Source organism: Tetrao urogallus, assembly GCF_951394365.1.
Source record: "Tetrao urogallus genome assembly, chromosome: 21".
NCBI lineage: Eukaryota > Metazoa > Chordata > Aves > Galliformes > Phasianidae > Tetrao > Tetrao urogallus.
This window is the reverse complement of record NC_136834.1, coordinates 6,677,309-6,690,012: the sequence shown is the minus strand read 5'-3', so window position 1 is coordinate 6,690,012 and position 12,704 is coordinate 6,677,309. Positions and strand designations below refer to the sequence as shown.

Here is a 12,704-nt window from a genome sequence, read left to right as displayed (position 1 = left end):
TGACCACAAGTCCTGGAAACACAGATCAGCCTTTACCAACTTGTGAAAGATGCACAGTGCCAGGCACTGCTCTCCTGCAGGCAGGGGAAAGTTCAGTGAAACTGGCACACACCTTTTCTGTGGCTTCCTGTGCCCACTGCCAGCACAGTCACCCACAGCCCACCTCCAGTCGCTGCCATCCTAAGGGCACACGAGCCCACCTTACCATGACGGTTGAGGACAAGAATGGTGCAAGTGAGGTAGCCAAGGATGCAGCAGCTTCTCCTATTTATTGGTCCTGCACACAGGGAAGGAGCGGGCTCCGCTCCTCGTTGGGTGGCAGCTCCTCAGCAGACAGGGTTGGCTCATAGATGACGCAGAGAGAGGAGAAGAGGCAGCCCAGGAAGGACACCAGGCTGGCAAAGTACATGGTGCCGCTGGCGCTGCCCACAGCTGTCGTCAGTGGCCCCATGGCCAGGGCCACCAGGATCTGCGCCAAGAAGTACTGGCAGCTGAGCAGGGAGATGTCAACACCCATCCCACGCCGTGTGCCCTCCGTGTGCGAGCCTGCAAACTTCAGGGAACACAGTGTGAGGAGGTGTCACCAGGAGCCCCATTCCCCATCCTGCCTGGGGCTCACCTCACAGCTCTGGTAGTAGTCGCAGAGCAAGGAGTAGGGCAGCGTGCAGAGCGTGGCAAAGAGAATGCCATAGGTTGTGCACAGTGACAGGACTACATAGATGTTTCTGGAGAGCGTGGCCAGCCCTGTGCCCAGCCCAAAGGCCAAATATGCAATGAAGTACAGCGTCCGTGTGCTGAACCGCTCCTCCAGCTTCTCCAGTGCAGCTGCAAGACAGCAGAGCAGAAGTCTGCAATGAACCATGACTGCCCCTGCAGTTGGCAGGACTGCACCCTTGGGCCCCACAGCCCAGACACTGGGGCAGCCACAGCTCAGCAGTAACCATCACAGCTTTGTGTAACGGCAGCTTGCCTCGCAAGCACAAAGGCAGACAGGCGGTGCTGGTGGTGCATGACACCACGATGCTCCATCAGAGGCACACGGGCACTGAGTGCCATTGCACACAATCTGTGTCTATGCTGGCTGCACATATTTCTGGATTCAATATACACTCAAAATGTCACTCATGAAAGGAACTATGTTATAACAGAAATGTGTTATCACTGCACTGCTGCCCTCCTCTGCTGTCAGAGTGGGCTACACTAAGTAGCACAGATAACATGGTGATAACCCTGCTTCAGCTATCGTGCCACATGGCAGGCTGTGTGCAACAGAAAAGCCAGAGCTGTTACTGCAGAAATACCGCCTAAGGAACAGGTGTATCTTTCTGATAGCAGTGTCCAGGATGACTGTATGCAGTACCTGAATAGAAAGCAGCACTGAATGCATAGATGCACATTCCCCAGCAGCCCATGGTGACCCCAGCGTTGTACTTCTGATACTCAACTGAGTTGTGAGGGGCTTTTGGATTCCCTTCAAACACTACTTCTCCCATGAAGTCAGTGTAGAAGAGCAACATCCCCTCGAATGAGAGCCATCCTGAAAGAAGCCAGAAGTAATCCATTAGGACTGCAGATTACCATTCTCCTCTTGTAAGCCATGTACTACAATACAAATCACAAGTGGAAACAGTTCGTGCAATGTATTACATAATGTTTAGCCACATTTATCTGAGACTGCTGCTTCCTGTGCATTATGCTGTTTGTCAAAGATGCTCATGATTTTAACTATCAAGATTTATCCTTTGAATTCACATATGGAATCCTATAGGCTTAATGCTGGCCATGGGCCACTGGCTTAGCAAGAAAGAAGAATCAATCTCAGTCTGAACTGCCTGGCTAAGTTTCACATGGTTGCTCATTAGATATTAGTTCCAGATGCTGTTGTCATCCTGCATTTGGCTACAGGCACTCCTGTAGCACTGCATTCTATGCACTCTCACAGCCTGTTCTGTTGCCTCTATACACATGGTGTCAAAGGGAGAAAACTGAACGCTCATCTCAAACGTAAGCAGGGAAACACAAATAATCTTGTAGAGTTCTGCTCAGCAACTTCAGATTCAGAGCATTAAAAACCCATGTTGTTGCAATTTAAAGTTATTGGTTCAGTGCTGTTTCTCATTCTAGCATAAACGCTCCATTTAACAGATGCACTAATCTAAACCAAAGTTATTCCTTTTCTAAGCATGTCAGTTTTACAGTTCTAGGGGGTTTTTTTCCATCGTTTTTTTCCCAACATTCTAAGACAATAAACAACGAAGTACCTTACTGATGAATGCATACGGAACAAATTACGTTCTCTTCAGTTTGCAGCCATTGCAGCAATAAAATACTTACAGAGAATCACACAACATAAACCACCTCATGGTGAAAACTAGAATGAACTTTCTCATTACCTAGGAAGTGGTTGATGCAGAGGTTACGAAGAGCCCTGGGCATGTGGCAGATGGTTGAGCAAAGAAGTCTCATGGAGAGTGGTTGCTCTGAGGTCTCACCTGATCCATTCAACTCACTCTCATACTTAACACCATCCAGCAGGATATTAGCAACCTGCAACATAAGAACTTCCAGGTCAACAGACACTAAGAATAATCCAAATGACCTTTGAGCAAACCTACACAGTGTTGTGCATCTATCTAATGATCTGAAGGTTAAACTGCTGCTCAGTTCCTCATCGGGGGATTAAGAACAGCGTATCCAGCTAAGAATGTCTGCAAATTCAGCCTTAGAACAAGTATTAAATGGCAGCACTGTGCTACAGCTTTCAGTGTACTTGAAACAGTACCCTGCACTGTTCCAGAGTATTTGGAAACCATGTTGAGATGCCAGCATAGGAAAAGCACCAATTTCATTTCTGTTAATATAAGCTGCATCCACAGCCAGGTGAATTTGGTCCCTGAAGTTTTAGAGACGGTGAAGTAAGAGTGGACAGTTTTAACTGACACACTGTCACTGCTCACTGCCCTCAGCGGCTGATTCTACAGGCACAGCGCATACAAAATCCTGACCCTAACGAAGTCTGCTCTCACAAACTGAGAAATACAGCAACAAACAAACAAATCAACCAAGCAAAACCAAAAATAAACAAACAAAAGAAATCAAACCAAACAAAACCTCTCCCCTCTCCCTCCCCAAAGGAAAAGAAAAAAAGAAAAAAACTAAACGGAGGACAGTTTACCTCATCCTGGATCAAAAAAAATGGGTCAGCATACAGAGGTCTCAGACTTTCCAAGTAATCACCAACAGTGGGAGGTGAGGTCAGAGTCTTATCCCTGGGTAAAGAAAACCTCACCTCCCTGATGAAACCAGATGCAATGACTGCCATAAGGAGAAGCTCATGGGAGATTCCTATCCCTGGCCCTATCTTGCAGGTATTTCTGTGGAAAGGGAAGATACAGGCTCAATAAAAATGTGTCCTTTTCTGCTCTCACATGGTAGCTTCCTAAGTGGTGAAGGAGAGCTAAAAATGCCAACCTAACTTTCACACATGTCCTGAAGAGGAGGGGAACACTTCCATACCTGCTCTCTTGAGCAGGCAGATGACAGACCACTAATGAATTGTAATTCATACCCTATCCACTATTTTTCCAAGAAGTCTTTGCAGGTATTCTGTTCCCCCAATGACTTCTATAAGCAAACTGTCACGAGCAGTCTTTAGCAACGAATTTATGCACTAAACATTTAAAAATCATAGAAAGAGATTAAACGAACGCTCGGGTTTACGTGGTCATATAACTGGTTTTCTGCCCTTACCTGTTGGCTGAAAGTTACATTTCTTCTTCTGCTACTGTCTGGACAATGTCCTGTTACGATATCTGGAATGGCCAAGCTCTGAGGTCTTTTCAGGATGCCTGACGACCGTGGCTTTATGGCATCCAAGGAGCCCACCCTCAGTGCCTCTCCATCAGGACCCGCAGTTATGCTCCTCTCCCCTTGCTCCAGAATTCCATTTTCTTGTTGGTAACAACCATCTGGCACCCGAGGAAAGCTGACACTGACAGGCTGCCTGGGCAAGCTAGATGGAAGTGCTAAGTAACTACTGTGCCCACCTGTAAAACAGTCTATAAGCACACTGTCAATATTTGAAGTCCCAAATGACGATGCAAATTCGTTAATTCCTGTCAAGGAATTGTCTCTGCTGACAAAACTGCCATACTTAGGTGTGAGTGGGCTGAGGGGAGAAACGGGGCTTGTAAAACTTGCATATAAGTGAGCTGAGTTACGAGAAGCAAAGTTTTCACTTACACCCTCTTCAAAGAGAGGTGGAGAAGGAGGGAGAGGAAGACTTGGACTCTTCATCACCTTTTTCTTCCTGCTAAAGGACCCTAGGGGTCTTTCTGGAATGCTAATTAGAGTCAGCACAGTAGTGATAGTCAGTATTATTGATGTGAAGACATAGATGACACGCAGTTGCCCTCCCACAGCTTTTCCAAAACTGGTTTTATCCCAATGTATTCCTCCAATAACATAACCAAAGCCACCTCCAAGACCTGGTGGAAAAACAGAGCTGAGATTATCTTCCCTAGCCAATCCATGAAGTCAGTAATAGCACAGTACCACTTGTTTAACGATTTATGAGGAAAATCCAACATGCTACCTCTGTTTTACCACTTAATCCCTTTTCAACTCAAATGCAGCAATAAACACACTTATTTGCACCACATGAACAGTCTTTCTGTACAATGTACAGAAAGAGGGAGAAGGATAGTAATACAAAAGCAATGATATAAATAACTTTAAATGCAAGTTCTTCCTTTGTTGAGGACAACTCATTTTACCAGCACCAGCTATCACTCTCCTCATATGGTGAAAGCATTCACGCTGACTTCTTTCTAAAGAACACAGAACTGTCTCCTGACAGACAGGAAACCTAGACTAGGACTACAGCAGTAAGAGAGCAGAGTGCATGCTACAAACACTTTGCTCTCCAATACAGCAACCAAAAATAACCCCATTTCCCACACTTGTGATAAGCTGAACCTCCTGCCTGAGGGGTCATTTTTGTAGGGTTATAAAAGACACAAGGAATCTTAAGACACAATACAGGACTGTCTTGTTTGACTTTTGTCAAAAGCCAAAAAGTCTTTTTCTTTCAAAGTTAACTCTTGCTTTCTCTACAGGTATTCAGCTTACGCTTATACAGAAGAAGACCAATAATTTACACTCTTCTTTCTCACAGCAGGGCTTTTTGGACTCATGTCATCCAGGAAGCATCAAGAAACCATACCTGCTAACAAAGCATGGATGTTGAGGCCCCTGTCTTGATCCACTGGGCTGCATACATCCATCATATAGGCATGGCTGGGATTGTCTGCTGAATCTGCACTGAAGTCCATGAGGACAACACCACAGACTGTAAGAACGATACCCCATTTGTGGTTATTCACAGTGTCAGACAAGGCACTCCCAATATCTCTGCCATTCAGCATAAGCGAGAGCCCGAGCAATGCACCTGGGAATAAAAACAAGTTAAATTAGAATCAACCAGCTACTTCTAAACAAGAGCAACTGCATCGTTCCAAGTTCTCTAAAAGCATTATATTACTCACACAGCCCTGCAGTGAGCACTGTTGATGCTGTTCATATCATCACAGACCTGGGAATGCGTGTGGCTCACGGGATATACAAAATCTTTTCACACTGATAAACCTTACAAGTGCCTGGAGTTGTGGCCAGTGAAAGGAGAACACTCCTGACCTTCAAAACATCACCTCTTCCAACTGTGACCAGGCAGTGGATCTCCTGACAAAACATCGTTACCTCAGTGACACTCACCGTCTTCTTCAGACCCACAATACTCAACTTGAGAGGCCCACAGCTACATATAATAGCAGAGAGATGCTTAATCTTCCACCATACAATCATTTCTACAGTACGCACCTACTGCTAAGACCAGAATGAAAGGTCTTCTCCTGCCAAATCTTGATGTGCATCTGTCACTCCAGGCCCCCAGAAAAGGCTGCAGCAGGAACCCTAAAAAAGAAAGTGACCATTACATCGAATTCTTCAACAAGCCTGTTTCACAGGGGGCTTTAAATGGGTAAGTCTGAAGACAGTTAAAGGCAGGACAACATGGCACAGTGATATCTCCAGTCAGTATCAGTCACTCTGACATACAGAGTTTAGTGCCTGGCATTTCTCACACTGGGGACTGGATAATGCAGTGCACCACTGCTCATCCAGGACTGCTATGACAATGCAATTCACTCTCTGTCACCAGCTGAAAAGAGTACAACAGTGTTAAGCTCCTTTCCTTACACTATTTTCCAGCTATTTTCCTTACACCCCTTACACTGAAGATCTTTTACTAAATTAGCTTGGAAGACAGCAAGAATAAACGTGTAAGTTGAAAAGGTACCTGTCTGTGAGTAGGGGCCTATCTACTCTCTTCTTCTGAAGCACATCCTAGAAGGACAGGCAGAAAAAAAAAAAAATCTCCAAGCAGCCACAGCCATCCTATGGTTCTTCCTGTAACAGATATAACTCCAACCACCCCAACTCTGCTAAGTAATCCAATGACAGTAACAGTAGTGATTAACAGCCTTTCATCACTGGAATACCTCATTTGTTCTGGAAAACTCAACTAGAAGGCAAAATCACTACACTTTAAACACATCCTGTGAGTGTGTCTCTGTATATTTCTTTCCACAGGGATGTAAACGTATGCACCGATCTTTTCTGCTTTTTTTTTTTTTTAGTACATGAACTCAGTAACAAAAGCTTACTTACTCTTCCACAGCATGTGACACACTGAGCAGTTGATAAAAAACAGACCTTCTGATCATACCAGGCCCACTTCTGGTAAGACACAGCAGTAACTATTTTCCATCCCATTGTCTAAAGCTATGGCTAATACATCTTAAACATGACATCACAAGGAATATATTTCTGAAGAGCTGAGGCAGAGAAAACTATATGTACCCCCCACAGGGCAGAATAAAACTAGAGGAAAGGAACAGCATACCCAAAAGTTACCTAGTATGGGGCTGATGAACCACACCATTCCGTACAGCTGATCTGGCAGCCCCATCTGAAGCAACACAGGTGTAACATAGGCTGTTTCCATGGCATAGCTAAACTCAAGCCCAAAGAGAATACACCCATTAAACAGGAGTTCCAGGAAAGATCTCTGAGGCTGGAGATCCCCAAAGCCAATCAAGTCAGTAGGACATGGAGTATTTGGTGGTGGCGGTGGTGAAGGGCGGATGAATTTTCTCCTTTTCGGATGTCTCTTGAAGTTATTAGCCCGGTGACTTAGGTGCTGTGTGACTGACCCAGGATAGCCTGGAACCTGTGACCTCCACGTTTCCTGAGAAGCCACACTTGGCAAAAGTGCAGCATCGCTGACAGGAGGTGTTGCAGATGGTGGAATCATCATGGCTGAGAGGCTGGAAGAAAAATAGCTCAGAATAAAACGGTTGAAATAGGAAAAACTTTGTGGAATTTCCTTTACTGAAGTTCAGGCCATTTCTGAGTTATTTCACATATTAGGTATATAGGGAGCTGAACTCCAGACGAACAGTGCCATGAGATTCACGCTGCTCTCACCTCCAGCTTCGTGCTGCATTCTTATTTCTGTCCTGGCAGGACACAGCACTTCACAGCCACAGCACAGTGCTTTGCTGGGACACAGCAGAGCCTTAGGCTGTCCCCAGTGTACACCGTTACCATTAGAGAAATACTGGTTGCTCCTTCCACACCATTTTTAAAAAGTGTAGGGCAAGCAAGTTCAACCCACTGCCTCCTGCTGAAGGCCAGGTCAAACGCTATTAAACAGTGCTCCTTTCCTTTTTATTTTAAACTGCAGTGAGTTCAAAGACATGACAGAAGGAAAAACCAAGAGCACAAGTTCTTCTCCTCACAAACAGAGGACAGCAAACTCAAAGGAAACAAAGCAAAGAGCCCCTCCAGCCTGACCCTGGGTGTCTCCAGGGATGGGGCATCCACCACCTCTCTGGGCAACCTATGCCAGTGCCTGACCACCTTCATTTTAAAAACTTCTTCCTTGCATCCAATCCAAATCTCTCTTTCAGTTTGGAATCATTTCCCCTTGCTCTGTCACAGCAGACCCTGCTAGAGGCACCATCCCCTTCTTTCCCACAGCCCCTTTAGATACAGTCTCCCTGCAGCCTTCTCTTCTCCAGCTGCACAGCCCAGCTCTCAGCCTGTCTTCGCAGGGAGCTGCTCCATCCCTCAGAACATTTCTGCAGCCATGCTGTGGATGTGTTCCAAGAGGGCCACGAATGACACTCATCATAACAGTAGCCATGCACCTTAACCAACAGGGTCTTGGCGACGCATGGCTCTGACACCTACCTGCACAGCTATGGTGTGTCACGAGCAGGGACACAAACCCACTCATGTTTTGATCCCTGGTGGGCCTCAAACCCTCACCGAGGGCTGGAACTGACTCCCGTTGGCCCCGCACTACTGCACAGCCCCCCCAAGGCTTTCCACCACCAAACAAACCAGCCCAGCGCCATGTCCATCACAGTTTACAGGTAGGCCGTACCCTCAGGTAATGTCACCATCACCCCACAGCTGCGACGGAACTCACCCAGCAGGAATCAGAGGGGCCTCCCCGAAAACGCACCAGCGGACACGGCGGTCCTCACAACTCCTCCGGTCCTGCTACCCCGATGGCAGTTCAGAAAGCCGAGGTCAGGGAGCTCCTCGCGGCACACGGCCAGGAGCCGGGGCACAAAACACACAAACCGCAGACGTCCGGCGCGGGACGTTCGCGCCAACCCCGCGAGCCGCCGCCCCTGGAAACGCGGGCTGCAGCCGAGCGCCGCGTTACACAGCGCAGAGCCCAGCCTGCAGGCAGCCCGGCTGTCGCCGCGTCCCCGTGCAGCATTCGGACCTCCTTGGGCCCCGGCCGTCGCCGGATGCCGACGATCCCCGTACCCGGCAGCTGACACCGCCCGCTCGCGGCCCGCCCAGGCTCCGCTCTCAGCCCGGCGCTCCGCTCCTACCGCGGCGGACCGTCCGTCCCAGCTGCCGCAGGCCCCGAACGGATCGCTGCGGTCATTATTCCGACGGAGCACCGCGCGCCGAACACGGACATCTCGGGCCGGACTCCCGCAGCACCGGGCGCTCCGGGCCCGGCCCCGCAGCCTCACCTCGGGCCACGCCGCGACGCCGCCGTTGCCGCTCCCGTCCCTCCCCCGGCGGCGGAAGCGGCCGCAGCGCCGGCGCCGCCCCCAGAGGAGAGTTCGGCAGCAAAGCGGGCGGTGCGCAGCTAAAGGGGCGGAAAGGAGGGGGATGGGCTGCGGCGGGCCGTGCGATGACAGGACGGGGGGAAGGATTCAAGCCGAAAGAGGAAAAAGTCGGGACTAGAAATAAGGAAGAAGTTACTTGCGCTAAGGCACGAGATGCCCAGAGTGGCTGTGAAGGCTCCTATGGAGGCATCCTAGGCCCAGCTGCACGCCAGCCTGTGAGACCGATTGTGCCTCGGCAGGGGTTGGACTCGATGACTTTGAGGTTCTTCCCAACCCCTGCAATCCCGTGATGCAGGCTGTGCTTTGTCCGACATCAGAAGCTGCTCACAACACTGAGCTTTGAGCTGAGGTGCTTTGATAGGCCTGCAGAGCAGGGCAGGTTGGCGCTCTGGGACCCAGCAGCCTTGTGGATCACAGCGGCTTTGTCTGCACACGTACTCCACAAACTGTTCTCCTGCTCCTACTGGACAGCAGGAACCTGCTTGTATAGAAGCAAAGTCATCAGGAAAAACCGTGCCGTTGCGATCATATCCCCTTCTGCTCCTTCAAAATGAATAATCGCCAAGCCTGCTTCAAACCAGTCTTCACAATATCCAAGTCAGTAGGACTGTCACACAGTGAACAGCTTGCTTTCTTGTAGCATGGAAGAACTCTGAGTTTCTCATGCTCAGAAGGAAACGCCACACGTTTCTTACTCTCTATGAGGAATCATGGCCTGGCTTCATCTGCCACTTCCTACCACCCCAACCTGGCAGTAATCCAAAGAAAGCTACATCCTTCATTTACTAACTCCGCATTGAAGTGACAGTTAATTACTGTTCATTCATTAAAGTCTCTCAAAAAGCAAAACACAGAAGTGTCTCTCTTACTTCAGAGAATGAGATTTGTGGTGGAAGGTTCAAGTAGGAAGAACCGCTCCTTATTTGTTAATAAGCAGAAAAGTCAGCTTTAAAGCACTCAGGTTTTGAAGAAATGCAGAGTATTTGACTGAGTCAGCTCTGCTGCACTGAGCCTTAGTGCCATAGCCAGTTTGGGAAACTCATTAACAATTATATTCTTCAGTGAGAGGGTGGCCATAGCCACAAACCTGTTAGCATTCAAGAAGCATTTGGATAATGCTCTTCAATACCTGGCTTCGTTCTTAGGTTGTCCTGTGTGGAGCCGGGAGTTGGACTCTGTGATCCTCATGGTTCTTCCCAGCCCAGGATGCTCAGTGATTTTACGAGATTCAGTCCAGATACGCGAATGCTTTTGTTCCATTGCCAAATCCAAATGAAGTCTCCTTTCCACATGTACTACACTGAAGAAGTTTATATTATTGTAAACACACAGTCAAGTCAGCAAGGTCTGTGGCTCACGCTGTATTTGCACTGTGTTCAACAAAGTATGACAGAAAAAAAGCAAAACAACAAGTTTAAACAAGCATTTCAATTATATGCTCTTAATGCTTATATGGTGAGAGTTTACCATGTAAATTACACCACCCTGGCTTCCCTTACATGTCAACTGAGTGGGTTCAAGGAAGTCAGTGGGAGGTGAATACAATGTGAGAACATAAAGAAGTTACACACAAGCCAGTTTACACACCACCTGCATGTCTAGCCCTAGCATACTGTCATAGGACTTTTATCTGAGCTATTAAGCAGTTCCTGAGCGTGGATTCCACCAGACTCCTAAACTGCCTACATTAATTAATGCAATTATATGTTTAAAGATGCTTTAAAAAGCAGAAATATCCCCACTGCTGACAAATACACAAAGCAGGGCACAGTAAAAGCTGGTGGACATTATTTTCAACAAGCTGGCTTTTTAACAAAGCACCACTTTGGTTTGTGAAAAACTGGAACATTGCCATTGAACAAACATCAGTAATCTGTCAGTCTAAGCTAGAGCTGCTATACCAAACTGAAACAAGCAATTACTGTCTTCCCCGTCACGTTACCTGAACAGCTTGATTCCTTGTTTCTTGTATGAATCCTGTGAGCTACAGCTTCCGGCCATCGCATCCAGTCATTATCAAGATCAAAGCTTTCTTGGCTACCAGGAGTTATTTGTGCAATTCAGACTTCTAATCTTCTCCTGGAGAAGGAAAACAGAGTTCACATCGTTAGCGAGTCCCAGAAATCCTCCAATCGCTGCTTTTCTGAAGGCCAAGCACAGGGTGGCACAAGGAAGGATGGGGCCACTGCTGTACTGCAGGATGGGGGGAGCGATGGCCAGGCAGCACACAGAGGACAGACCTACAACACCTGGTTCCATACAAGCACAGCTAATATTGATCCATCTATTGATCCATGCAGGCCCATCACACCAGCACTGCCCTTGGTGGGACAGGCATGGCACTACACGCAAGTGGCACCACAGAGGTGCTGCAGCAGGCTGTGTTCTCTAGCAGCTGGGCTCAGGAGTGGCTCAGTATACACACACATGCAGGGGATTCCACGTTCATGCAAGAAAGTCAGTGTGGCACTGATATCAAGGGCATTGCAGGAAGATGGGAGGTGTGCCTGCCTCCTACTATGCATTTATTGAGACTTTGTTTTATAATTGGCTGTGTACCTTGTTTAAATTGACTTCGGGAGCCTATGGGAAGTACTCCCCCGCTTCTTTGTGTTTACCACAGAGGAAATGAGAAACTCACCAGGTCCCTAAGGTCAATTACTTTCTTCAAAACCCAACACTGCTCTGTGTTCCTGATTCAGTGCAGTGTTCAATTCCGTGCTGAGATAATATCTATATCGCATTACAGGATGAGCTGCAATAGCACTGGATGTTAATTGCAACACACAGACTGCTCCCTTCTGTCCTTTATACCAGCTATCAAGAAAAACCAGAAAGTCTACTTTTACTGTTTTTAATTTAGCCTCTTCCATCCATACTGACTGCCTATCAGACAAGAGAGGCAGAGGGAGTCATCCATACCTACCTCTGCACAGCTTCTCAAGCCTAAGGAGAAATATTGCTACCAAATCTAGTCCATGAACCCAAACCAATACCTTCTGTTGTACTGTCAATGAAAGGGAAGGAAACAACATACTCTAACAAGAGTTACAGTGTCTCTTTCAATTTAAAAATCACATTGTTCTACCAAGCCAAAAGACATTTTGTCATTCTCTTGCCACTCTGTTCCAGCATTTACAGAGAATTCCCACTATGAGAACAGATCAATTCAACAGTGGCATTTTCTGCATTACGCTCTGCTCTAATCTCACTGCACAAAGTTTGTCTTGCTGAGCACACTGCACCCTCTTCCACACTTCAATATAGGGTTTTGGGGTACCCCGTGTTATGTAAACACCTTGTCTTGTGTTATACTGACAGCACTGCTGTGGATTCTGCCATTAGCGATTGCCACAAAAACAACTGTGGTATGTGCACTCACAGCTGATGATCAGGAGCCTGTTGTCACCTTTCTCTACGGCCAGCTGACCGAAGTCATGATCTCCATATGTGTAACACAGATGGCAGAGCAGCTGTTTACTTCTG

General features: G+C 47.5%; 1 protein-coding gene across 1 annotated transcript; it reads right to left on the bottom strand.

The window, feature by feature from the left end:
• Nucleotides 1-268: 268 nt before the first annotated feature.
• SLC45A1 (solute carrier family 45 member 1) lies at nucleotides 269-7,372 on the bottom strand (the record flags this gene model as incomplete). Its single annotated transcript, XM_079545571.1, has 8 exons — nucleotides 269-553; nucleotides 620-825; nucleotides 1,361-1,537; nucleotides 2,394-2,547; nucleotides 3,751-4,487; nucleotides 5,225-5,449; nucleotides 5,878-5,970; nucleotides 6,973-7,372. 8 exons carry the CDS (start codon nucleotides 7,370-7,372, stop codon nucleotides 269-271), a joined length of 2,277 nt encoding a protein of 758 aa, XP_079401697.1.
• Between the last annotated feature and the right edge of the window lie 5,332 nt (nucleotides 7,373-12,704).